General features: G+C 40.8%; 1 protein-coding gene across 8 annotated transcripts in view; it reads left to right on the forward strand.

The window, feature by feature from the left end:
- LOC139756517 (6-phosphofructo-2-kinase/fructose-2,6-bisphosphatase-like) overlaps positions 1-27,517 on the forward strand; it is a 444,091-nt gene that overhangs the window by 320,133 nt on the left and 96,441 nt on the right. For all 8 annotated transcript variants that reach the window (XM_071675982.1, XM_071675987.1, XM_071675988.1 and 5 more), the window contains one exon: positions 12,381-12,500. In XM_071675982.1, coding sequence (XP_071532083.1) covers positions 12,381-12,500 — 120 coding nt within the window. The remainder of the gene's footprint in view (positions 1-12,380; positions 12,501-27,517) is intronic.

The raw sequence follows: 27,517 nt of genomic DNA on the forward strand, positions 1-27,517 counted from the left end.
GGACGTGTATATACATGTTTGCTACCTCGCAAACGCGGGAGACAGCGACAAAGTATAATAAAAATATATATATATATATATATATATATATATATATAGAGAGAGAGAGAGAGAGAGAGAGAGGTAGAGAATGTGTGGATCAGGTGTTTGCTTTGAAGAATGTATGTGAGAAATGCTTAGAAAAGCAAATGGATTTGTATGTAGCATTTATGGATCTGGAGAAGGCATATGATAGAGTTAATAGAGATGCTCTGTGGAAGGTATTAAGAATATATGGTGTGGGAGGCAAGTTGTTAGAAGCATTGAAAAGTTTAAATCGAGGATGTAAGGCATGTGTACGTGTAGGAAGAGAGGAAAGTGATTGGATCTCAGTGAATGTAGGTTTGCGGCAGGGGTGTGTGATATCTCCATGGTTGTTTGATTTGTTTATGAATCGGGTTGTTAGGGAGGTGAATGCAAGAGTTTTGGAGAGAGAGGCAGGTATGAAGTCTGTTGTGGATGAGAGAGCTTGGGAAGTGAGTCAGTTGTTGTTCGCTGATGATACAGCGCTGGTGGCTGATTCATGTGAGAAACTGCAGAAGCTGGTGACTGAGTTTGGTAAAGTGTGTGAAAGAAGAAAGTTAAGAGGGAATGTGAATAAGAGCAAGGTTATTAGGTACAGTCTGGGTTAAGGGTCAAGTCAATTGGGAGGTAAGTTTGAATGGAGAAAAACTGGAGGAAGTAAAGTGTTTTAGATATCTGGGAGTGGATCTGGCAGCGGATGGAACCATTAAAGCGGAAGTGAATCATAGGGTGGGGGAGGGGGCGAAAATCCTGGGAGCATTGAAGAATGTGTGGAAGTCGAGAACATTATCTCGGAAAGCAAAATTGGGTATGTTTGAAGGAATAGTGGTTCCAACAATGTTGTATGGTTGCGAGGCGTGGGCTATGGATAGAGTTGTGCGCAGGAGGGTGGATGTGCTGGAAATGAGATGTTTGAGGACAATGTGTAGTGTGAGGTGGTTTGATCGAGTAAGTAATGTAAGGGTAAGAGAGATGTGTGGAAATAAAAAGAGTGTGGTTGAGAGAGCAGAAGAGGGTGTTTTGAAATGGTTTGGGCACATGGAGAGAATGAGTGAGGAAAGATTGACCAAGAGGATATATGTGTCAGAGGTGGAGGGAATAAGGAGAAGTGGGAGACCAAATTGGAGGTGGAAAGATGGAGTGAAAAAGATTTTGAGTGATCGGGGCCTGAACATGCACGAGGGTGAAAGGCGGTCAAGGAATAGAGTGAATTGGATCGATGTGGTATACCGGGGTTGACGTGCTGTCATTGGATTGAATCAGGGCATATGAAGCGTCTGGGGTAAACCATGGAAAGTTGTGTGGGGCCTGGATGTGGAAAGGGAGCTGTGGTTTCGGGCATTATTGCATGACAGCTGGAGACTGAGTGTGAACGAATGGGGCCTTTGTTATCTTTTCCTAGCGCTACCTCACACACATGAGGGGGAGGGGGATGGTATTCCATGTGTGGCGAGGTGGCGATGGGAATGAATAAAGGCAGGCAGTGTGAATTGTGTGCATGGGTATATATGTATGTGTCCGTGTGTGTATATATATGTGTACATTGAGATGTATGGGTGTGTAGGTTTGCGTGTGTGGACGTGTGTGTATATACATGTGTATGGGGGTGGGTTGGGCCATTTCTTTCTTCTGTTTCCTTGCGCTACCTTGCAAATGGGGGAGACAACGACAAAGCAAAATAAAAATATAATGAATATATATATATATATATATATATATATTCGTTTTCTTATTCTTTTAAACTATCCACCATTTCCCGCATTAGCGAGGTAGCGTTAAGAACAGAGGACTGGGCCTTTGTGGAATATCCTCACCTGCCCCCCTCTGTTCCTTCCTTTGGAAAATTAAAAAAAAGAAAAAATAAATGAGAGGGGAGGATTTCCAGCCTCCCGCTCCCTCCCCTTTTAGTCGCCTTCTACAACACGCAGGGAATACGTGGGAAGTATTCTTCATCCCCTATCCCCAGGGATTATATATATATATATATATATATATATATATATATATATATATATAAATGGGTATGTTTGAAGGAATAGTGGTTCCAACAATGTTGTATGGTTGCGAGGCGCGGACTACGGATAGAGTTGTGCGCAGGAGGATGGATGTGCTGGAAATGAGATGTTTGAGGACAATGTGTGGTGTGAGGTGGTTTGATCGAGTAAGTAACAGTAAGGGTAAGAGAGATGTGTGGAAATAAAAAGAGCGTGGTTGAGAGAGCAGAAGAGGGTGTTTTGAAATGGTTTGGTCACATGGAGAGAATGAGTGAGGAAATATTGACCAAGAGGATATATGTGTCGGAGGTGGAGGGAACGAGGAGAAGAGGGAGACCAAAATGGAGGTGGAAAGATGGAGTGAAAAAGATTTTGTGTGATCGGGGCCTGAACATGCAGGAGGGTGAAAGGAGGGCAAAGAATAGAGTGAATTGGAGCGATGTGGTATACCGGGGTTGACGTGCTGTCAGTGGATTGAATCAAGGCATGTGTATGGGGGTGGGTTGGGCCATTTCTTTCGTCTGTTTCCTTGCGCTACCTCGCAAACGCGGGAGACAGCGACAAAGCAAAAAAAAAAAAATATATATATATATAGTTAGTTTTTGCATCCTTCAACATGCTCTCTCTCTCTCTCTCTCTCTCTCTCTCTCTCTCTCTCTCTCTCTCTCTCTCTCTCTCTCTCTCTCTCTCTCTCTCTCTCTCTCTCTCTCTCTCTCCATACACTACCATGTAACTTTTCCACCCATATATATAAGAATTGAAATTTCTGGCTACAATTCCAAGGCTATGTTCTAGTTAGGGGTATGAAAGATGGGGCATATGAGTGCTGAATTTCCCTCACAGTTCATAACATGTTCAGTTCCCCTCAGGGCATGAAAGAGGGAGGAATTACAGTTTGTGTAGATATTGATGCCATTACCAAAGTCCTTCCTTTTGCATATATGTATGTGATATCTTTACAGAAGTTATTCATATTTTTTCTTATACATGTTCACTATTTTCCATGCCAGTGAGATAGTGCTAGTAGCAGCAAAGATAGGACCTCATATGCTCTCATCCATTAACCAACTGTTACATCTAATGCACTGAAACCAGAAACACCATCCACAGTGAGGCCCCTGAGACCTTTCTGTAGTTTCTCCTGACCATTTACATGCCCTGGTTCAGCCCATTGACAGCACATCATCCCCTGTAAGCCACATTTCTTCAATATGGTCTATCCCCCTTGCATGCCACTTTCTTCATGTTTAGGATCTTGAGTTTTCAAAGCAACTCTCACTCCATCCTTCCACCACCTCCATGGTTGTCCCTTTGTCCCTTTTTTTTTTGCTCCCTCCACATCTGAAGGTATATTATCTTTGCCATCCATTCCTCATCCATCCACTCCATATGTCCAAACCATTTCATCAAGCCCTTTGCAGCTCTCATACTGCTCCTACTGCCATGCCTCACTATACCCTATCATTTATGTGATCAACTTTCCTTATACCACCTATTGTCCTCACACATTTCATTTTCAACTCAGGAACACTGAAACTGAGGTGCCCAGGGCTCTAAGTGAAGCTTTAGATAGAGTGATATGCCCTGCTAGAGTCAGAACTAGCATCAGAATTTATAAAGCCGGGGACGTAGAAGTTGTTGAACCAAAACTGATGGACATAGCAGCATGTGAATGGCATGTTAATTAGAAAGATTAGTTAACCAGGAGCTCGGGCAGATGTAGATCTTTGATTATTTTACTTTGGAATAGATGAAAAACATAACCAAATAAAGAGGAAAAGGGAAACAAAAGGAGAATGGTATGATAAAGGATTAATAGATGTATTAGAGTTACCAGATGCAGTCTCTTTGATAAATGAAAAATATAGGATTGGTAGTTAAAATCAAGATATGAAGGGACAATCAATAATGGTTACTTTTAATTTGGAGTCATCTAGCCAGGAGATACTGAGAAAGTCCAAGAAACTCATAAACAAGGTGGAATTCAGTGTGAGAGAGCAAGGAAAGAGACAAAAAGCGCAGGAGACAGTCAGAAGACAAAAACAGATGATGCAAAATGAGGCAAGAGGAGGGGGGAGAGAGAGAGAGAGAGAGAGAGAGGCAGACAGACAGACAGACACACCGGTGCTTTAGAGTAGTAAGAAATATTAAGACGTAATGATAATGGTAGACTGAAACTATTGTATACAAATGGTGATGGAATAGTAGAGCATGTTATAAACCTGGAATTTGAGGATCACATAAGGGAAATGCTTCTGATGTTGATGGAATTATGGAAACAAAACTCACAGATGAGATGCTATTTCACCTCTTTTGTTCAGGAGAGTCATGATAGTAAGGAAGGAAAGGGAAGACAAAAGAAGAGGAGGTTTTGGCTTTCCTAATGAGAGATAACTTTAAGTTTGAGGAAACAGTAGCAGATGGCTTATCTAGACAATACATAATGGGAAGTGTAACTTTAGAAAAGAAGTGCATATTGATGTTGATAACAAATGATCTTCCAAAGAATTTTAACAAACCAGAACAGATTTACAGTGACATCAATGAAAGAATAATCAGGGTGTTATGTGAAACTGTGAAACATGCACTTCCCAGAGAAGGCAAAGTATTGATAAAGGTAGATATCATTTATAAGGAGATAGACTGGTGGGATCTGGATTCTCATGGTGACAGGGAGTCATGGAGACAGTTTTCTAGAGTGTGCACAGGAAACCTCCTATACCAGCCTGTTAGTGAACACAAATGATGAGAGGGACTGATTCACCCTAATTACTAGATCTTTTCTTCACATAGACTAGCATGGAAGATAAAAATATCATACATACTAGGATGAGAAAGTCTGATTCACCCACATTACGAGATCTTTTCTTCACACAAACTAGCATGGATGATAAGAATATCATATATGATACACCACTTGGAAAAAATGATCACGTAATGCTTAAGTTTGATTATATGGAAAATGAGGAAATTAAAACAGCAGAGATGAGACAGAACTTGAGGAGATGTAATCTTAGAAACTATACAGAACTTCATAATTTCTGTTGTAGCATTTTTTGGAATAAGGAGTTTAGGAACAAGCGTATTGTGATGAAAGGTTATGTGAAATTTACATTGCAGTAGGAACATGTGTACTTTTAGCCTCAAATACAGAGGAAAAATTAAGGAGGAGGGAAGAATGGTTTAATCAAAGATATCCAAAAGCTTGGGAGCTTCGAGATGTGCTGTGGTGAAGATATAGTTGAAACTCCAACCAGCCAGCCTATGCAAGATATAAGAGATCAAGGAACAAGTAGAACAGGATAAGAAAGGTGGATCAAAAATTTTGAAACAAATTTTGTGGACAAGACACGTGAAAATCCAAAACTTTTTTGCATAAATTAGTCAGAAGTAGATTGCCAGTTAAATAGCAAATAATCATATTAAGGGGTTCAGAGGGAAAAACAGTTGAGAATGATAAAAGGATATATAAAGATTTGAATTACACATACAAAAGTGTTTTCATGTGGAAGTCACTGCAGGTTGAACCTCTTTCATCCGGCTACCTTGGGACCTGGCCAGTGCTGGACCACAGAAAATGCCAGAAAACAGAAAGTGACCCCTAAGGGAATCCCTCATATAAACATATTCCCTACCATTGAATCTTTCAAACAAGGTCTTTATTATTACAGTGGTTTACATCAGAGGTATCCCCAGATGGAGACTCTTCAGTATCTTGGGCAAGGGTTTTTCATGGCATACAGTGCCAATGCAGGGCAGATTCATTATCATTATATACTTGTTCTGGGGCTAATTTTTCCTCTTCCACTAATTGGTAGTTGGCTTTGATCAACTCTTGTTACTATTGTTGTTTTAATGTTAACTTCAGAACAGCCAGCCCGCATTGCGTCAGTACCATCCAGGCAGCCAGCTCTCACACTCTTGCCCTGTACATAATGCTGTTGGTTGTTTGAGAGAGAATTGGAGTTTTTATCAGTTCTTTTAATACAACCTTACACTACATGCTTCCATGTCAGTACTATGCTTCTCTCCGTACACGCTATGTGCTGAAATTCCTCATCTGCTCTTACATTTGTGTAACCATCCATGCAGATATTCACAGTCATTGTCTAGCTTTAGTTCTCTATGAAAAACCTTGGCATGCTTGATAAGCTTCTCCCCAGAAATGCATACACGTTCATTATGTTGGAGCTTAAGCCACTTTACAAGTGCACAGTAATTCTGTACTCTTGGCATTTTTCAAAGTTTTCCAAAACTTTAAACATTTTTGGCTTTCATTTTCAGCATAGAACTGAATATAAGAAATTAACAGGACTCTTGATTAGCTCAGCTGCATTGTAAAGAGATATTGGCACCATAGTGCTCCCAACAATGTCTTCCTGGTGGCAGATCCACAAACTAACAGCGGCAGATTCAAAACATGTTGGACCATGGAGCGCTGGATTATAGAGGTACAACTTGTATATCCTTGTCACTAATGATATAGGATGGGGAGGAGACTTTAGAAAACATTGAGATATCTAGATTTTGGGGAGTCATATGTAGTTGCCCATGACATATCTAAGGCTTTTAACAGTGTGTAGCATCAGAGTCTCATCTCTAAGCTCCCCTCTTTTTGTTTCCTTCCCTCACTTTGCTTCTTCATATCTAGCTTCTTCTCTGGTTGATCTGTCTCTTTCATCATTGATGGATTAGCCTACCCCCTTTTCTCCATCAACAGTGGTGTCCTTCATGGTTCTGTTCCCTCCCCTACACTTTTTCTCCTTATATTCAATGGTTTCCTCTCCTTTACAAATAATCCATTGCACTCTGACAGCTTAACTCTGCATTCATCCACATCCTTCAGTTTGCTCCCTCTTCTCTCACTCATTTTGCATCTCATCTTGACACAGCTTCCTCAATAAACTCAGACAGGTTATCTCAGTGGGATAGGCAAAGTCTTTTTATAGTTAATGCCTCCAAGACCCAGTTTCTACAAATCTCTATCAAAAACTCTTCACAAGTCTTGTCTTTCCTTTGATGGTTCTGTAATTCCCCCTCATAACTCAATGAACATACTTGGTATTACCGTAACATCCACTCTTTAGAAACCCCACATTACAGGAGTAGCTGAGTCTGCCTCTTAAGATATTGGGTGTCCTGTTTGCATGTCAAAACTTCTCCTCTGAACAGTTCCTCCACTTATACAAGGGATTGATTAGTCCTTGTCCGGAGTCCTGCTCCCACATGTGGGGTGATTCTATCTTTGTATGCTTACTTGACAGAGTTGAGTCAAAAGGAATCTGACTTATGAAATATCCCAGGCTAACTTCCAAACTTGATCTCCTTGCCCTATGCTGCAATTTTGGTTCACTTTTGCTCCTGAGAGTTGGCTGCTTGTATGCCCCCACCACTAGCTAGACTAAGCAGTACCCAGCAAGATGCTGCATCACATGGTTATTGTGTGGTCATCAGCAACTTAAGGGTCGGCTATTTTGATACCTTTCTTTCCCTACACGTCAAAGCTTTGGAACTCTACCTTTTCCTCAATAACTATGATCCGGCTCATTCCAAAAGACAGGTCTTTCACTTCATCCAAAATTTGTAAACACTTTCCTTGTCTTTTCTTTTTCTGTTTCGTAATTTTCTCTATATTTCAATTAAGGCCCGGCCTTGATGTGTACTTTTGTCTGTGACTGGAGCCTTCAACATCAAAAAAGAAATTTACAGAAGACTAAACTGTCTTAATCCAAACAGATCTCATGATCCTGATGAAATTTCTCCATATATGAAGAAGATGTATGCAAATGCATTTAACAGGACCTCTTTAAATACTGCTTAAGATGTTGCTAGAGAAACATAAAAGTCCCACTGAAGAAGGGAAGGGCATACATCATATCCATCTATAAGAAAGAAGACTGAGAACTGCAAACTACATACCAGTCTCCCTTTTGGCATGGTGTGTAAAGTACTGGAAAAGATTATAAGAAAGCAAATAGATGACTTTCTATGGAGGAGAAATTACCTAAGTGAGAGGCAACTTGGCTTTAGGGAAAGGAGGTTATGTGTAACAAACCTCTTTGACTTCTGTGGGAGAGTGAGCTCTGTCCTCGACAAAAATGAAGGCTTGGTAGTTTGTTCTTTTCTGGACTGCCAGAAAGCATTTTACACTGTACCGCATGGGAGGCTGATGAAGAAAATTGAATATCAGGCAGAAATAAGGGGGAGACTCCTTTGAAGGCCAGAAGATTATCTTAGAGGAAGAGAACAAAGGACAGATGTTACAGAAGTCCCCTTTAAATGGGTTAAGGTCACCAGTGGAGCTCCACGGGGTTCTGTTTTGGGGCCTTTACTACTCTCCTTGATCTGTGTACCTGAGGGTATGAACTCTTAACTAAGTATATTGATAGATGATGCAAAAGATATAAGGGAAGTGAAAAGTGTGGAAAATTGCATTGGCTAACAGGTTGAAATTTAATCCGATCAAATGTAAAGCATTGAGGATGAGACAAAGTGAAAGAAGGACCTATTGTGTACCAAGATATAAGCTTCAGAATTCTGTCTGTGAAGAGGACTTGAAAGTTGACATTGTTCCTAACCTGTCTCCAGAGCTCCATATTAGGAAAATAGTAAAGGAGACAAACTGTCTTCTGGCAAATATCAGGATAGCTTTCAAGCACATGAGAAAGGAAATATTTAGCAAGCTGTTCATATCTTGCAGAAGGCCAAAACTAGAATATGCCTTTCAGTTTTGTTCACCACATCTAAAGAAGCACAAAGAGCTGATAGAAAAGTTCCAGACGAGGGCAATAAAGATGGTCCCAGAATTAAGAGAACCAAGCGATTGGAAAAAGGTGAAAAGCTTTAGATATGCCCACCCACCCTGGAAGAGAGAAGAGTGTGGGGTAATCTGATCACAACCTTTAAGTTTTTAAGGCAGATGTAGGGACAGAGCAACCAGAAGCCATATCATGAAATTCAACGATAAACTGAAGAAGGATGTAAGGTACTTTTATAGTATATAAGTGGAGGATGAATTGAACAGAATGACTGAGGATGTGTTGAATATAGTAGACACCTTACATAAATTTAATATGTATAATTGTAAAGAATATTCAAGAGATGAGGCCCCATTAGTGTAAAACTCTCTCCCCATACAGTACAAATAGGTAATTATACTCACCCTATACTGTACAATTTTGTTTAAGACCCATGCCTCATATCCATATAACACTGATGGAACTACTATACCATCAAACATACCCATCTGTGCCCTTGAAGACAGTGACCTCTCTTTCCACACATTCCTCAATTCACCCATGAACTTTGTCCCCCCCACCCACCCTTTGGCTCACTTCAGCTCCCATGGTTCCATTCACCCCCATATCTACTCCCAGGTATCTAAAACCCTTCACTTACTCCATGTTCTCGAGATTCAAATTTACGCTTCAAATAACCTCTCTTTTTTACTGCTAAACGCAATAACCTTTTCTTTTATTTACATTTATTCTCAACATTCTCCTTTTACATGCTTTCTCAAACCCAGAAACTAGTTTTTGCAGTCTTTACTCAAATTTACCACCAGCAAATTTACCTCCAGCAAACAGCAACTGACTTACCTCCCAATCCCATACCATCCCAGGAGACTGCATACTGTCTCCTCTTTCAGAGACTCTTGCATACACCTCCCTTACCACCCCATCCATAAAAAGATAAGACAGCTTTGATGACATCACACAACCCTGCCACAGACCCACCTTCACCTGCACCCACTCACCCTACTCTATACCCTGTGGTACATACTTCTACTCTTTTCCACAAACCATGTCTATCAACCCTGTCATATGCTTTTTCCAGATCCATAAATGCCATGTAAATCTTCTGTTTCTCTAAGTGTTAACCACATGTAGAGAAAGTACCTGATTTTTCACATCCTCTAAAATTCTTGAAGCCATATGATTGGGTTGATAGAGATGCTTTGTAGAAGGTTTTACAAATTTATGGTGTGGGAGGAAAGCTATTAGAAGCAGTAAGGAGTTTATATTAAGAGAGTAAGACATGTGTATGAGTAGCTACAGAGGAGGATGAGTAGTTCCAGGTGAAAATGGGTCTGTGGCAGTGATGTGGGATGTCACTAAACTTGTTTAATTTGTTTATGAATGGGGTTGAGAGGGAGGTAAGTAAGGGACTTGGAAAGAAGAAGAGGGGCAGATATGCAGTCTGTTTAGGGTGGGATAGGGGGGTTGGGAAGTAAATCAGTTCTTTGCTGATGTCACAGCTGTAGACTCAAGTGAGAAACTGCTAAAGTTGGTGTCTGAGTTTGGGAGAGATTTGAAAGAAACAAGCTGAGAGTGAATGTGAATAAAAGCATGGTTATTTGGTTTATCAGCCCAAAGACACAGGTTTGTTGTGGTGTGAGTTTGATTGGAGCAAACTTGGTGGAAGTAAAGTGGTTTAGATACCTGGGAGTGGTCATGGCAGCAAATGGAATCATGAAAGATAAGGTGAATCATATGGTGGGTGAGGTGTTGAAGGTCCTGGGAGTATTCAGGAATGTGTGAAAAGAGAGGTCACTGACTGGGAGGGTGAAGATAGGTATGTTTGAAATAGAAGTCTAGACAATGTTATATGGATGCAAGGTATGGACTATAGATGAGAATGTATGGAAGGTGGTTAATAAGTTTGAAATAGAGTGTTTTAGGTCAATATTTGGTGAGAGGAGGGTTGATTAAGTAAGAAGTGATAGGGTAAGAGTGATGTGTGGTGATACGAAGAGTATGGTTGAGAGAGCTGAAGAGGGTGTACTGAAATGGTTTGTACCTATGGAGAGAATGAGTGAGGAGAGGTTAACAAAGAGGATGTTTGTGTCAGAAGTGGAGAGGACATGGAGAAGGAGGAGACCAAAGTGGAGATGGAAGAATGGAGTGAATATGGTTTTGAGTGTTTAAGGCTTGAAAATCCCATAGAGTGAAAGATGTGCATAGGATAAAGTGAATTGCATCAATATGGTGTACTTACATGTGTTTTCACTTGACTAAACTGTGGTATATGAAGCAGCAAGAGAAAACCATGGAAAGGTCATTGGGCTTGGTTGTGAATAGGAGGCTGTGGTTTCACAGTTAGGGATTGGATATAAGCAGTTGAGGTGTAATCTTTCTCTGTTCCTGGAGCTACCTCACTTCCGGGGAAAGTGGCAAATGAGTATGAAAAAGTAGTTGTGACTATCTGAGTTCCTTTATCCATATACTTCAATGCAGTCTTAGTGATTGGCAGCAAACAGTGTTTCTCCTTTTATAATTCTTGTGAAAGATTAGATACAATGTCAACTAGATTCTTCTCCTATACAGACTCCTGAAGCTTGTCTCCTGCATGATTATATTCGTATCAAGGCATTTTGTAACTGTGTCTCATCTTCATTATTTTGCCTGCATTCAGGTGAATTTCACCAACCATGTGTCAAACCAAACTTTAGAGTGGAGTGTGTGTAAGTATATTAACAAGATGATGCATTCCTTGTTATTCCTTACTTCTCTCATGATCCTAGCAGTTTGTGTGTGTTAACAAGATGATGTACTCCTTGTTATTCCTTACTTTTCTCATGATCCTAGTAATCCTTGTTATTCCTTACTTCTCTCATGATCCTAGTATATACTGCAGACATATTTGAGTCTAGTCCCTCTAGAAAGTCATGTTCATAGATCATGAGTAGCAGGAGTCCCAAGATCAAGCTCTATTATACACCATTGGTGACCAAGTCCATTTCAAAAAGATTTCTCTGACTGGTATCCTTCGTTCATACTCATCAAGATGTCTCTATCTTATATTTGCCCAGAAGTCCAGTTTCTTTACCAGCCTTTTGTGTGTTGCAGTATCAGATTCTCTTCAACAGTACAGGAACACACAATCCATCCATCCATCCATCTCTTGTTTCAGTGGGAGACTACTGTCTCACAGAAGTGTTATAGCTTTCCCTGAAACCAATGCAGTTCAGGTAATTCTTACTCAAAGTAGTTCTGCTTTATGTAGTTTAGAGGCATTTCTGGACTCATTTTGCTTGTGGTTACACCGTAAGTGAAAGGTCACCAACAGTAAGACTATATCATATCTTTTGATGAAAGGGTGTACAGTCTCATCAAGGAACTTCTCACTCTAAAGGAGTTTCAAAAAAAAAAAAATGCAGGTATATGATAATAGATTTTATCTTTTTATGTGATAATACTCTTTTGATTATTTTTCAGTGACTAGAAATGTGTCAGGAACTGTGTTGATGAAATCTATGAATTTAGAAGTTTGGGTGACATATTGTCTTTCAAAAAAAGAATTTTCTCTTTGGTATTTTCTCAGCATGGTGAAAGCTCCCACAACAAATTAGGAAGAATAGGTGGTGATGCTGATCTTACTGACAATGGCAAGAAGTATGGCACTGTTCTTGCAAAATATATTAAGGAGCAAAATATTCCTAAGGTAAGTATTTGATTTTTTATGATTAACTTATGGTACTCTCTAACTGAGATTTGTGTTGGTAAATCATTATTTGCTTTTATCCCTGGGGATAGGGGAGAAAGAATACTTCCCACATATTCCCTGCGTGTCGTAGAAGGCGACTAGAAGGGGAGGGAGCGGGGAGCTGGAAATCTTCCCCTCTCGTTTCTTTTTTAATTTTCCAAAACAAGGAACAGAGAAGGGGGCCAGGTGAGGATATTCCCTCCAAGGCCCAGTCCTCTGTTCTTAACGCTACCTCGCTAACGCGGGAAATGGCGAATAGTTTGAAAGAAAGAAAAAAAGCTTTTACCACACTTTGTTTCAAACATCATTTGGCATATGAGCGAGAAAGTTGAGAGTCCTTTTCCCTTTGGGATTATAGGACAAAATTCCAATAATGGACCTTCGTAATGTAGCAGTTAGTTATGCTGACAGTTGTGTTTTCATAGGCTGCCTGGGATTGAACCAATATACTTAGATGCCCCAGAAGTAAGGATTAGATTTTTCATGATTATGATTGATCAAACTAATCTCTAACCAAGATTCATGTTGGAAAGTCATTCTCTGCTTTTAACACACTGTTTCTAACAGCATTTGGCTTGTGATCAAAGAAGTTGAGTGCGAGTCCTATCCCTTTTATTATTATAAGACTATCCCAATGATGGACCTTTGTGATGAAGTGGTTAGTTCTGCTGACTGTGATGCATTCATTTGCTGCCTGGGGTCAGTCCTGCATAGGCTTGAATCCTGATCATGGCAGTTGGTCTGAATTCAACCCAGCTGTTCATCCTCCCATCGGGGCTGGCCGATGAATTGGTATCTGGCTTAGGTCATGAAAGCCTTTCATGGGATGAAATGTGGCAGGGCAGGTGGAGTGATTGTGGGTTTTGCTGTTGAAATTCTAATGAAGAGGATGGGTTGTCTGGTATTTTCATTGTATGTATGAATCTTGGAGAGGCCTGAGGATTGGCAAAATGCTTGTATAGTCCCATTGTATAAAGGCAAGGGGGACAAAGGTGGGTGCTTAAACTACAGAGTTATAAGTGTGTTGAATGTACCTGACAAGTTGTATGGGAGAGTGGTGATCAAGAGGGTGGTGTCATGTATAGAGCATTAGAGTAAGAATGTAGTTTCAGGATCAGATTTATGCTTTAAAGAATATGCGTAAGAAATTATTAGAGAAACAAGGACTTGTGTCATTTATGGATCAGAAGAAAGCATATGATAACAGTTTAAAGAGATACCTAGTGAAAGGTCTTATGAATGTATGGTGTGAGAAGAAAGCTGCTAGAAGCCGTAAGGAGTGCTTATGAAGAGTGTAGGCATGTGTGTGATTAGCATGTGTGTGATTAGGTTGAGAAGAGGGTGAGTGGTTCCAGGTGAAGGTTGGTCTGTGGCAGGGGTGTGTGATATCAACATAGCTCTTAAATTTGTTTATGGATGGGGTGGTGAGGGAGGTAAATGCAAGAGTCTTGGAGAGAGGGGCAGGATGCAATTAGTAGGGGATGAGAAAACCTGAGAAGTGAATCAGTTGTTTTCTGAAAACACAGCGCTGATGGCAGATTTGAGTGAAAAAGTGCAGAAGTTGGTGTATGAGTTTAGGAGAGTGTTTGAAAGGAGGAAATTAAGAGTAAATATAAATAAAAGCAAGATTTGTACTTTTAGCATTGTAGAGAAACAGATGAGTTGGGGTTGAGTTTGAATGGAGAAAACCTAGAGGAAATGGTATGTTTCAAATACCTTGGAGTAGGTGAGGGGGCAAATGTTTTGGGGGTATTGGCAAATTTTTGGAAAGAGAAGTCACTGGCTAGGGTGGTGAAAATAGGTATGTTTGAAGGTGTAGTAGTCCCAGCAATGGTGTATGAATGCAAGGCAAAGGTTGTCCATGAAAATGTACAAAGGAGGGTGGGTGTATTGGAAATGAAATCTTTAAGGACAGTATGTAGTGTGAAGGATTTGATTATATAATAGGATGAAAGAAAAGTGATGTAATAGAAAAGCATAGTTGAGAGAGCTGAAGAGGGTGCATTGAAATGGTTTAGATATGTTGAGGGAATGAGTAGAGGGTGACAGAGAGGCTTTAAGTGTCAGAAGTGGAGGAGTCAAGGAGTAGGGGTAGACCACAGTAGAGACTAAAGATTGGAGTGCAAAATACTTTGAGTGCTCAGGGCTTGAACATGCAGGAGGGTGAGAGTCATGCATGAAGTAGGAAACTTTTGTAAGCGTGGCTGTGGAAAAGCTAAAGTTGAAATTAGAGCCATACAAAGGAGAAAAATTAGGGATGCACTGAAAGCTCTGTTGAATGGGAGATCTTAAGTTTAGTTAATGCAAGAAATGTACATAAAGGATTACTTGTCCCATGCTGATATTTGCACATTCAAAATTTCCTCCAAAATTCCTTCAAATAGTTCAGTTGAACTTTCTGACCAAGGAAGATGATTAGATGAAGATCAGATGTCATCACTGTTGTTTTGATTTAGTGCACACTAAAGGTGGTGTCATGTGGGATTTTTTTTCAGTCAAATTATCTAAGAACTCATTTCTGGTGATTTACTATCAGTTATCAGCAGTAAACTCAGTCACTTGAGCAAAACCATTCAGCTGTCAGTTTGCCACATTATTGAAACAAAACAGACAGAAGGGGTCCCATCTTGGATATGGAGGTTATAGCCATTGTGGCTGCTATCCATAGTAATAGTGGGAGGCAGGCGAACACCAACCATGGAGGTACTATCACCAGGGTTCTGGGAAGGATAGTTACAGTGGTGTAGTGAGTGGATGGAGAATTGAGCAAAAGTTTTGGTATACAAGTGGGTGTGAGGCAGGGCTGTGATGTCACCATGGCTTTTTAACATATATATGGATAGAGTGATGAGAGGTGAAAGCAAACCTTGAGAAAGGGTGTGCATAGATGGAGTGTGGTGGTGAGGTATGGTTGCTAGTGACAAACCTGTTTGTGGTTAATACTGTGTTGTTTGCTGAGAGTGAGAGGAGTTGCAAAAGGTTTTAAGGGTCTTTTATGATGTATGTAAGCATGGGCAATTGAAGGTGAATGCAAGTAAAAGTAAAGTAATGGTTTATGAAAGGAAACAGTGAAAGTATAGATTTTGCAAAACCCTTTAGAATGAAAGAAGAAAGTTTACTAAACCATGTTATAGAAATAGAAGAAGACTGGAAGAGGTGAGAGAATTTAAGTATTTTGGAGCTTCTGTGGTAAGTTTGGTGATATGGAAGGAGAGATGAGGAAGAGAGCATTACAGGGTAGAAAGAATCATTGGGTCCCTTAATAGAATAGTGAAGGTTAGACGTGTGAGTACAGAAGTAAAGAAAGGATTAAGGGACAACATGGTTTTCCCACTCCTAATCTATGCAGCCAAAATATGGACATGGAATGAGTCACATAGTTCAAGAATCCAGGCTGTGGAAATGAGCTGTTTGAGAGGAGCTTGTGGTATGGCTAGATGGAAAGAAGAAAGAAATGAGGGGGTGCATGAGAGATGTGATATTGCAGGGAATGAAAAGGGAATGAATTGTGGAATGGTAGAGTGGGTGAATTGTGGTACTTTGAGGTGGCTTAGGCGTGTGAAAAGAATGCAAGATGGGTAGTTTACAAGGAGATTATATTATTTATTATATTTATTTTGCTTTGTCGCAGTCTCCCACGTTAGCGAGGTAGCGCAAGGAAACAGATGAAAGAATGGCCCAACCCACCCACATACACATGTATATACATACACGTCCACACACGCAAATATACATACCTATACATCTCTATGTATACATATATATACACACACAGACGTATACATATATACACATGTACATAATGCATACTGTCTGCCTTTATTTATTCCCATCGCCACCCCGCCACACATGGAATAACAACCCCCTCCCCCCTCATGTGTGCAAGGTAGCGCTAGGAAAAGACAACAAAAGCCCCATTCGTTCACACTCAGTCTCTAGCTGTCATGTAATAATGCACCGAAACCACAGCTCCCTTTCCACATCCAGGCCCCACAGAACTTTCCATGGTTTACCCCAGACGCTTCACATGCCTTGGTTCAATCCATTGACAGCACGTCGACCCCGGTATACCACATCGTTCCAATTCAGTCTATTCCTTGCACGCCTTTCACCCTCTTGCATGTTCAGGCCCTGATCACTCAAAATCTTTTTCACTCCATCTTTCCATCCCCAATTTGGTCTCCCACTTCTCCTTGTTCCCTCCACCTCTGACACATATATCCTCTTGGTCAGTCTTTCCTCACTCATTCTCTCCATGTGACCAAACCATTTCAAAACACCTCTTCTGCTCTCTCAACCACACTCTTTTTATTACCTTACATCTCTCTTACCCTTACATTGCTTACTCGATCAAACCATCTCACACCACATATTGTCCTCAAACATCTCATTTCCAGCAAATCCACCCTCCTGCGCACAACTCTATCCATAGCCCACGCCTCGCAACCATACAACATTGTTGGACCACTATTCCTTCAAACTTACCCATTTTTGCTTTCCGAGATAATGTTCTCAACTTCCAAACATTCTTCAAGGCTCCCAGAATTTTCGCCCCCTCCCTCACCCTATGACTCACTTCCGCCTCCATGGTTCCATCCGCTGCCAGATCCACTCCCAGATATCTAAAACACTTTACTTCCTCCAGTTTTTCTCCATTCAAACTTACCTCCCAATTAACTTGACCCTCAACCCTACTGTACCTAATAACCTTGCTCTTATTCACATTTACTCTCAACTTTCTTCATTCACACACTTTACCGAACTCAGTCACCAGCTTCTGCAGTTTCTCGCATGAAATAGAGTGGAAAAGTATTAGAGGGGGAAAATGGTGGAAGAATACATGGAATAGTGTATGTGAGGGAAGCATGTAAGGACAGAGATAAGTAGAGTCTTTTGCTGTGGCTACCCCCTTAATGGAAGTTCCCAGAGGGAAGAGGCATCAGAGGTATAGATAGATAGTAGAACTGTCATTATACTGGGGATATCAGTATTGTAATGTGGAGAATGCATGTGGGATGCATTGATGTTAGAGTTTGATACTGATTTTTCCAGGAATTCTTTGTTCAGGTTGTCAGAGACATGTTTTCATGCGACAAAACCCTGTTAGGGAGAACCAGAGTGGTTGTTGATTAGGTTTTTAATTACCTAAGCTATTTACTGTTTGGTTTAAACAGTATTATAAAGCAATCATTTACAAACATGCATTTTAGAAAACATAAGAGCAAATACAGTGTCACAAATTGAAAATTACAGTAAAGATTTACCTTCCAGCTGAGGTAATAGATTTGAGGTTTTGTTGCTTTACAGTGCTTCAATGGGACATATCCAAACAAACTCAATTTTAAAGATGAAGTTTTTATAATATATACTGTTTCATGTATATAGTATTGTAGAAGAGTTATTTGTAAACAAATGAGTGTAATTTAATACCAAAACTGCATCACAAATTAGTTTTTGCTGTAAGCATTTATGTGCCACCTGTTGTACTGATTGTGTTGGTGGACATTGCCTCAATCCATCACTCCATCCTGTATGATGCATGTACATCAAACAGGAAGCTGACGATTTCATTTGTACACTTTTATTACAGAAGAAGGAGTCACGCGAGGAGTGCTCATCCTCCTCGAAGGCTCAGATTGGGTTGTCTAAATGTGTGTGGATGTAACCAAGATGAGAAAGAAGGAGAGATAGGTAGTATGTTTGAGGAAAGGAACCTGGATGTTTTGGCTCTGAGTGAAATGAAGCTCAAGGGTAAAGGGGAAGAGTGGTTTGGGAATGTCTTGGAAGTAAAGTCTCTGGTTAGTGAGAGGACAAGAGCAAGGGAAGAAGTAGCACTACTCTTGAAACAGGAGTGGTGGGAATATGTGATAGAGTGTGAGAAGGAACACTCTAGATTGATATGGGTAAAACTGAAAATGGATGGAGAGAGATGGGTGATTATTGGTGCATATGCACCTGGGCATGAGAAGAAAGATCATGAGAGGCAAGTGTTTTGGGAGCAGCTGAGTGAGGGTGTTAGTAGTTTTGATGCACAAGACCGAGTTATAGTGATGGGTGATTTAAATGCAAAGGTGAGTAAAGTGGCAGTTGAGGGAATAATTGGTGTACATGGGGTGTTTAGTGTTGTAAATGGAAATGGTGAAGAGCTTGTAGATTTGTGTGCTGAAAAAGGACTAGTGATTGGGAATACCTGGTTTAAAAAGCGAGATATACATAAGTATATGTATGTAAGTAGGAGAGATGGCCAGAGAGCGTTATTGGATTACATGTTAATTGATAGGTGCGAGAAAGAGAGACTTTTGGATGTTAATGTGCTGAGAGGTGCAATTGGAGGGATGTCTGATCATTATCTTGTGGAGGCGAAGGTGAAGATTTGTAGAGGTTATCAGAAAAGAAGAGAGAATGTTGGGGTGAAGAGAGTGGTGAGAGTAAGTGAGCTTGGGAAGGAGACTTGTGTGAGGAAGAACCAGGAGAGATTGAGTACAGAATGGAAAAAGGTGAGAACAGAGAACGTAAGGGGAGTGGGGGAGGAATGGGATGCATCTAGGGAAGCAGTGATGGCTTATACAAAAGATGCTCATGGCATGAGAAGCGAGGGAGGTGGGCAGATTAAAAAGGGTAGTGAGTGGTGGGATGAAGTAAGTTTATTAGTGAAAGATAAGAGAAAGGCATTTGGATGATTTTTGCAGGGAAAAAATGCAAATGAGTGGGAGATGTAGAAAAGAAAGAGGCAGGAGGTCAAGAGAAGGGTGCAAGAGGTGAAAAAGAGGGCAAATGAGAGTTGGGATGAGAGAGTATCATTAGATTTTAGGGAGAATAAAAAGATGTATATATATGTGTACATTGAGATGTATAGGTATGTATATTTGCGTGTGTGGACGTGTATGTATATACATTGTGTATGGGGGTGGGATGGGCCATCTCTTTCGTCTGTTTCCTTGCGCTACCTCGCAAACGCGGGAGACAGCGACAAAGCAAAAAAAAAAAAAAAAGATGTTTAGGAAGGAGGTAAATGAAGTGCGTAAGACAAGGGAACAAATGGGAACATCAGTGAAGGGGGCAAATGGGGAGGTGATAACAAGTAGTGGTGATGTGAGAAGGAGATGGGGTGAGTATTTTGAAGGTTTGTTGAATGTGTTTGATGATAGAGTGTCAGATATAGGGTGTTTTGGTCGAGGTGGTGTGCAAAGTGAGAGGGTTAGGGAGAATGATTTGGTAAACAGAGAAGAGGTAGTAAGTGCTTTGCGGAAGATGAAAGCCGGTAAGGCAGTGGGTTTGATTGAGAGGGTGAAGGCATGTACAGAGCATCAGATTGGGGAAGAGCAGTGTGGTTTCAGAAGTGGTAGAGGATGTGTGGATCAGGTGTTTGCATTGAAGAATGTATGTGAAAAATACCTAGGAAAGCAAATGGATTTGTTTGTAGCATTTATGGATCTGGAGAAGGCATATGATAGAGTTGATAGAGATGCTCTGTGGAAGGTATTAAGAATATATGGTGTGGGAGGCAAGTTATTAGAAGCAGTGAAAAGTTATTATTGAGGATGTAAGGCATGTGTACGAGTAGGAAGAGAGGAAAGTGATTGGTTCTCAGTGAATGATGGTTTGTGGCAGGGGTGTGTGATGTCTCCATGGTTAATTTGTTTATGGATGAGGTTGTTAGGGAGGTGAATGCAAGAGTTTTGGAAAGAGGGGCAAGTATGCAGTCTGTTGTGGATGAGAGCTTGGGAAGTGAGTCAGTTGTTGTTCGCTGATGATACAACGCTGGTGGCTGATTCCAGTGAGAAACTGCAGAAGCTGGTGACTGAGTTTGGTAAAGTTTGTGAAAGGAGAAAGCTGAGAGTAAATGTGAATAAGAGCAAGGTTATTAGGTACAGTAGGGTTGAGGGTCAAGTCAATTGGGAGGTAAGTTTGAATGGAGAAAAAACTGGAGGAAGTTAAGTGTTTTAGATATCTGGGAGTGGATTTGGCAACGGATGGAACCATGGAATCGGAAGTGAATCATAGGGTGGGGGAGCGTTGAAAAATGTATGGAAGTGGAGAAGATAATATTGGAAAGCTAAAATGGGTATGTTTGAAGGAATAGTGGTTCCAACAATGTTATATGGTTGCGAGGCGTAGGCTATAGATAGAGTTGTGTGGAGGAGGGTGGATGTGCTGGAAATGAGATGTTTGACTACAATATGTGGTGTGAGGTGGTTTGACCAAGTAAGTAATGAAAGGGTAAGAGAGCTGTGTGGTAATAAAAAGAATGTGGTTGAGAGAACAGAGGAGGGTGTTTTGAAATAGTTTGGTCACATGGAGAGAATGAGTGAGGAAAGATTGACAAAGAGGATAGATGTGTCAGAGGTGGAGGGAACGAGGAGAAGTGGGAGACCAAATTGGAGGTGAAAGGATGGAGTGAAAAAGATTCTGAGTGATTGGGGCCTGAACATGCAGGAGGGTGAAAGGCGTGCAAGGAATAGAGTGAATTGGAACGATGTGGTATTCCGGGGTCGATGTGATGTCATTGGATTGAACCAGGGCATGTGAAGCGTCTGGGGTAAACCATGGAAAGTTTTGTGATGCCTGGATGTAGAAAGGGAGCTGTGGTTTCGATGCATTATACTTGACAGCTAGAGACTGAGTGTGAATGAATTTGGCCTTTGTTGTCTTTTCCTAGCGCTACCTCACGCACATGCAGGGGGAGGGTGTTGTCATTTCATGTGTGGCGGGGTGGTGATGGGAATGAGTAAGGGCAGACTATGAATTATGTACATGTTTATATATGTATATGTCTGTGTGTGTATATATATGTATACGTTGAGATGTATAGGTATGTATATGTGCGTGTGTGGACGTGTATGTATATACATGTGTATGTGGGTGGGTTGGGCCATTCTTTCTTCTGTTTCCTTGCGCTACATCACTAACACAGGAGACAGCGACAAAGTATAATAATGATAATAATAATATATAACTCTTCACAGCACATAGAAATGCAGGTTTTATCATAAAGGTGAATGGGTTAATAAGCATATAAAGAGGCACATAAGGTATGGAAAGACACTGTAAAGCATTTATTGCTGTATTAAAGGCACACAAGAACATAAGATGCATCACACATCAAAGTACATGTGTTTTTGCCTCAGTAATGTGTATTCCTTTTTAAGATGTCATGTAGCACAGTGCATGTTGGCATCTGTTCCCCTGTATATAACTTTTAACATAACAGTGTAACATTTTTTTTTGTTTGTAATGTGTTATTTTCTAATTGATTCTGTCTAAAAAGCATAAAAAATTTCTAATATTCCTTTGAAACTTTGCTTTTGTGATTAGGATAGTGATATTTTGAAATTTCCCTATTTTTCAGAACATTCCAGATGGATTCATTGCTGAGTAGCTGGTTGTTTAATTTGTATATGGATAGGGTTAAATATTTAGGGAGGTAAATGCAAGAGTTTTGGAGAGAGGGGCAGGTATGTAGTCTCTTGTGGATGAAAGGTCCTGAGAAGTGAGTCAGTTGTTGTTCGCTGATGATACAGCCCTAGTGGCTGATTTGGGTGAGAAATTGCAGAGATTGGTGACTGAGTTTGGAAAAGTGTGTTAAAGGAGAAAGCTGAGAGTAAATGTGAATAAGAGCAAGGTTGTTAGGTTCACTATGGTTGAGGGACAAATTAATTGGAATGGAAGTTTGAATGGAGAAAAATTGGAGGAAATGAAGTGTTTTAGATATATGGAAACCATGGAAGGGGAAGTGAGTCACAGGTTGGGCGAGGGGTTGAAGGTTTTGGGAGTGATGAAGAATGAGGAAGAAGAGAACGTTATCTCAGAGAGCAAAAATGGATATGTTTGAAGGAATGGGCTATAGATAGGGTTGTACAGAGGAGGGTGGATATGTTGGAAATGAAATGTTTGAGGACAATATGAAATGTGAGGAGGTTTGATCGAGTAAGTAATGAAAGGGTAAGAGAGATGTGTGGAAATAAAAAGAGTGTGGTTAAGAGAGCAGAAGAGGGTGTGTTGAAGTGGTTTGGACATATAGAGAGAATGAGTGAGGAGAGATTGACAAAGAGGATATATGTGTCAGAGGTGAAGGGAACAAGGAGAGGTGGGAGACTAAATTGGAGGTGGAAGGATGGAGTGAAAAAGATTTTTAGCAATTGGGGACTGAACTTACAGGAGGGTGAGAGGTGTGCAAGGAATAGAGTGAATTGGAATGATGTGGTAAACTGGGGTCAGCGTGCTGTCAATGGACTGAACCAGCGCATGTGAAGCATCTGGGGTAAACCATGGAAAGGTCTGTGGGGCCTAGAAATGGATAGGGAGCTGTGGTTTTGGTGCATTACACATGACAGCTAGAGACTGAGTGTGAACGAATGTGGCCTGTTTTTCTGTTTTCTGGAGCTACCTCACTGGAGTGCGGGGCAGAGATACTGTTTTCCTGAGTGGCAGGGTAGCGACAGGAATGCATAAAGGCAAGCAAGTATGAATATGTACATGTGTATACATGTTTATGAGTGTGTGTATATGTTATGTTTATGTATGTACGTGTGCATGTTTGGGCATCTATGTATATGTGTGTGTATATGAGTGGATGGGTCACTCTTTGTCTGTTTCCTGGCACTACCTTGCTGATGCGGGAAATAGCGATTAAGTATTATGAATGTGCTATGAATAAATTTAAGGGCCTTAAGCCATCCATTTCAGTTTAGATCTAGCTGCCTAAGTGGATACATATACTTACATTTACCTAAGATGGCATTTAGAGGCTGCAAGTATCCTGCAGACGCATTTTGCTATGTCTGCAGCCAATTATCAAAATGATTGAAAAAGTACTCCGTGGCAGCATCAGCTGTGCGAGGCCTACAAGGCATATTTCACTGCCTGTCGGGGATCAAGACAAATTCTGGGCACCTCATTTCATTTGCAAGCTTTGCAAAAAAACTCTGGAAGGTAAGATAGACTATTGTTGCTCATTTGGATGGCAGAATTTTTAAGATTTTAATTTGTTTGAATTTAGAAAAATAAAAAAGATATTTTCAGTGTTATTGAAAAAATATTGTATATGGAATATGTTGAGAGAGTCTCTTATGCATTAGTCATGGGTGAAATAAATTCATAGATAACCACAATTTTATATTGTTCTTTTGCAGGGTGGTACAGAGGGAAAAAGTGCCATGAAGATCACTACAATCCCATTAATTTGGCAGGAACCCACTGACCATTCAAGTAATTGCTGCTTCTGCATGGTGGACCCTTCCAAACATTGGACTAGCAAGACTCCACCTGCTATCACCTATCCAGGCCTTCCATCATCCATTGCCCTGGTGCCACACAGCCCTGAGCACCGTGTACCCACTCCTTCGGAGAGAGAGCAGCTGCCTTCAGAACAAACCAGCAAGTCAGAGGGGAAGAAGACTTTATAGATCCAGATTACAATTTCATAGACGCAGCTAAGGAGAGAGCATTTATGGATCTGGAGAAGGCATATGATAGAGTTGATAGAGATGCTCTGTGGAAGGTATTAAGAATATATGGTGTGGGAGGCAAGTTGTTAGAAGCAGTGAAAAGTTTTTATCGAGGATGTAAGGCATGTGTACGTGTAGGAAGAGAGGAAAGTGATTGGTTCTCAGTGAATGTAGGTTTGCGGCAGGGGTGTGTGATGTCTCCATGGTTGTTTAATTTGTTTATGGATGGGGTTGTTAGGGAGGTAAATGCAAGAGTTTTGGAAAGAGGGGCAAGTATGAAGTCTGTTGGGGATGAGAGAGCTTGGGAAGTGAGTCAGTTGTTGTTCGCTGATGATACAGCGCTGGTGGCTGATTCATGTGAGAAACTGCAGAAGCTGGTGACTGAGTTTGGTAAAGTGTGTGGAAGAAGAAAGTTAAGAGTAAATGTGAATAAGAGCAAGGTTATTAGGTACAGTAGGGTTGAGGGTCAAGTCAATTGGGAGGTGAGTTTGAATGGAGAAAAACTGGAGGAAGTGAAGTGTTTTAGATATGTGGGAGTGGATCTGTCAGCGGATGGAACCATGGAAGCGGAAGTGGATCATAGGGTGGGGGAGGGGGCGAAAATTTTGGGAGCCTTGAAGAATGTGTGGAAGTCGAGAACATTATCTCGGAAAGCAAAAATGGGTATGTTTGAAGGAATAGTGGTTCCAACAATGTTGTATGGTTGCGAGGCGTGGGCTATGGATAGAGTTGTGCGCAGGAGGATGGATGTGCTGGAAATGAGATGTTTGAGGACAATGTGTGGTGTGAGGTGGTTTGATCGAGTAAGTAACGTAAGGGTAAGAGAGATGTGTGGAAATAAAAAGAGCGTGGTTGAGAGAGCAGAAGAGGGTGTTTTGAAATGGTTTGGGCACATGGAGAGAATGAGTGAGGAAAGATTGACCAAGAGGATATATGTGTCGGAGGTGGAGGGAACGAGGAGAAGAGGGAGACCAAATTGGAGGTGGAAAGATGGAGTGAAAAAGATTTTGTGTGATCGGGGCCTGAACATGCAGGAGGGTGAAAGGAGGGCAAGGAATAGAGTGAATTGGAGCGATGTGGTATACAGGGGTTGACGTGCTGTCAGTGGAGTGAATCAAGGCATGTGAAGCGTCTGGGGTAAACCATGGAAAGCTGTGTAGGTATGTATATTTGCGTGTGTGGACGTGTGTATGTACATGTGTATGGGGGGGGGGTTGGGCCATTTCTTTCGTCTGTTTCCTTGCGCTACCTCGCAAACGCGGGAGACAGCGACAAAGTATAAAAAAAAAAAAAAAAAAAGGAGAGAAACCCATACTACCCCAATCAAAAAGACCTCAGTGACTTGATCAGAGATCTTGGTGTCACAGAGTTCAATCCCAAACTTTTGACATCTAGGCTCAAGCATTGGAGGTTGTTGGATGAAAGTGTGCAAAGTGCAGATCAGAGGAAATGTTGCTTAGGGTTTTCCAGTTCTTCACCTGTCAAGATGGGCTCTGCTTCTGCCACATTGTAATCAGTCTGTTCAAGGCAATCAAAATTGCTTGTAACCCAAATGAGTGGCACCTCTTTGTTGACAGCTCATCCAGGAGTCTCAAAGCTGTGCTGCTCCATAATGGGGAACAAGTACCTGTCTCTTCCCCTGGCTGATACATTGCACCTCAAAGAAGAATACAACAGAGTCAAGACCTTGCTAGATGCCTTGAAGTATGATGAGTACAGCTGGGAGGTCAGACTTCTGAATGGTGGCACTCTTGATGGGTCTCCAAGGTGGTTTTACCAAGTTTCCCTGCTTTCTTTGCCTTTGGGACAGCAGGGACACTGCGAGGGGCAGGACTGACCTCAGTGGACCTAATTCTCCATGGGGATGAACAATGTCAGGTGGGAGCCACTGGTGGACCCTGAAAGGTGTTGATGCCACAACTTCTCATTAAACTAAGCCTTATGAAACAATTTTGTCGCAGCTCTAGATAAGGAGTCTGCAGCTTTCAAGCACCTTAAAGTCTTCCATAAGCTGTCTGAGGCAAAGATCAAAGCCGGGGTCTTCATTGGACCACAGATAAACGTCCTAGAGTACAAGGCATTTTCCAAGAACCTCACTAGAAGGAGGAAGCACCTTGGTACAGCTATGTCACAGTGGTTTTGGGTTTCCTAGGCAATCACAAGGCCGAAAACTATGTGAAGCTGGATGAGACTATGGAGAAGAACTATGGCAAAATATGCTGTAGGACGTCCCTCAAAGTCCATATCCTTGATGCTCACCTTGATAAATTCAAGGAGAACATGGGAGTGTATTTGGAAGAGCAAGGTGAGCACTTCCACCAGGATATACTGGACTTTGAATGCTGCTACCAGGTGAAAGTGATTTACAGTGAAATTGTAAATCTTGAAAAACTACTCACTTCTAATTCTTTTGTGATCACTTTTGTTGAACATTAGTGTAAGTACATGTTAATATTGATTTATATGTTGTTTTTCTGACTTTATGTGAATAAAAATGTGCAATTGGAAATAGATAAATTTCAAAATATCATTGTCCATCACAAAAGCAAAGTTTGAAGGGAATAATAGCCTTTTTCTCTACTTTTTTGCATAAGCAATTAAGAAATGACTCTTTTTACCCAGGAACGAAAAATTGTGTTACACAGTTTAATATTTTATGGAGAGCTAAAGTATGCATACAAGTCCGCTCCCTTTTCTTTTTCTCTGATAAAAAGTAATAAGAAGGGCAGGTGATAGATCGGCTCCAAAACAAAATTAGTTTTGGTCTTGTAAAGTGTTTTTAAGCTAGAGCCATCACCTGCCCTCTGTTACCCAGATCTATTTTCCCCATAAAGCTGGGTTACTTCTAAGAGCCACTGGGATTCAAGACTGAAATTTGGCAAAATGTAAGGCCATGATGTCATTTGCAGGAAGATTTGCTTGATTATAGAAATTAATATGTTTCTCCTGTTCTATGCACATTGAGCATGCCATCCATTTATGGAGCCTCATTCCTTTCCTTATTTTTTATTACTTTAACATAAAATGTTCCAACCTTTTGCCCTTACCATTTTCTTTTTTCATACTCATGAGACCTTACTGCTGGTAGACTGCCATCTGTCTCCACCCACAATGGGCCACTTACTAGAGACAGACCAAGTGCACTGTATCACAGGAAACAATCTGGGTTATCTGTTCTGGCTGATGTAGCACTTTTGTTAAGCCTGCCATTGTTTCAAAGTAAAAGAAAATAAGAATATTAGTATCTTTTGTGGTAAGAATTTTTAAAGCAAATTTACAGAGACAACAGGTAAGACATTCTAGAGGATTAAGAGTTAAGATTTTGAAAGTGAAACTAAATGGTTTATTTTTGAGATGACCAGGAGGATGTGTTGTGTATTTTACTGGAACTGGTAAAACTTATTAGAATAAACTTGTGTATTTAATTAGAATGTATATTATTTTTTTATATTTTTTTATTTTGCTTTGTCGCTGTCTCCCGCTCCTGCGAGGTAGCGCAAGGATGTACATAATGTACAAGAATGTACA

This window comes from Panulirus ornatus, chromosome 22 (assembly GCF_036320965.1).
Source record: "Panulirus ornatus isolate Po-2019 chromosome 22, ASM3632096v1, whole genome shotgun sequence".
Classification (NCBI taxonomy): domain Eukaryota; kingdom Metazoa; phylum Arthropoda; class Malacostraca; order Decapoda; family Palinuridae; genus Panulirus; species Panulirus ornatus.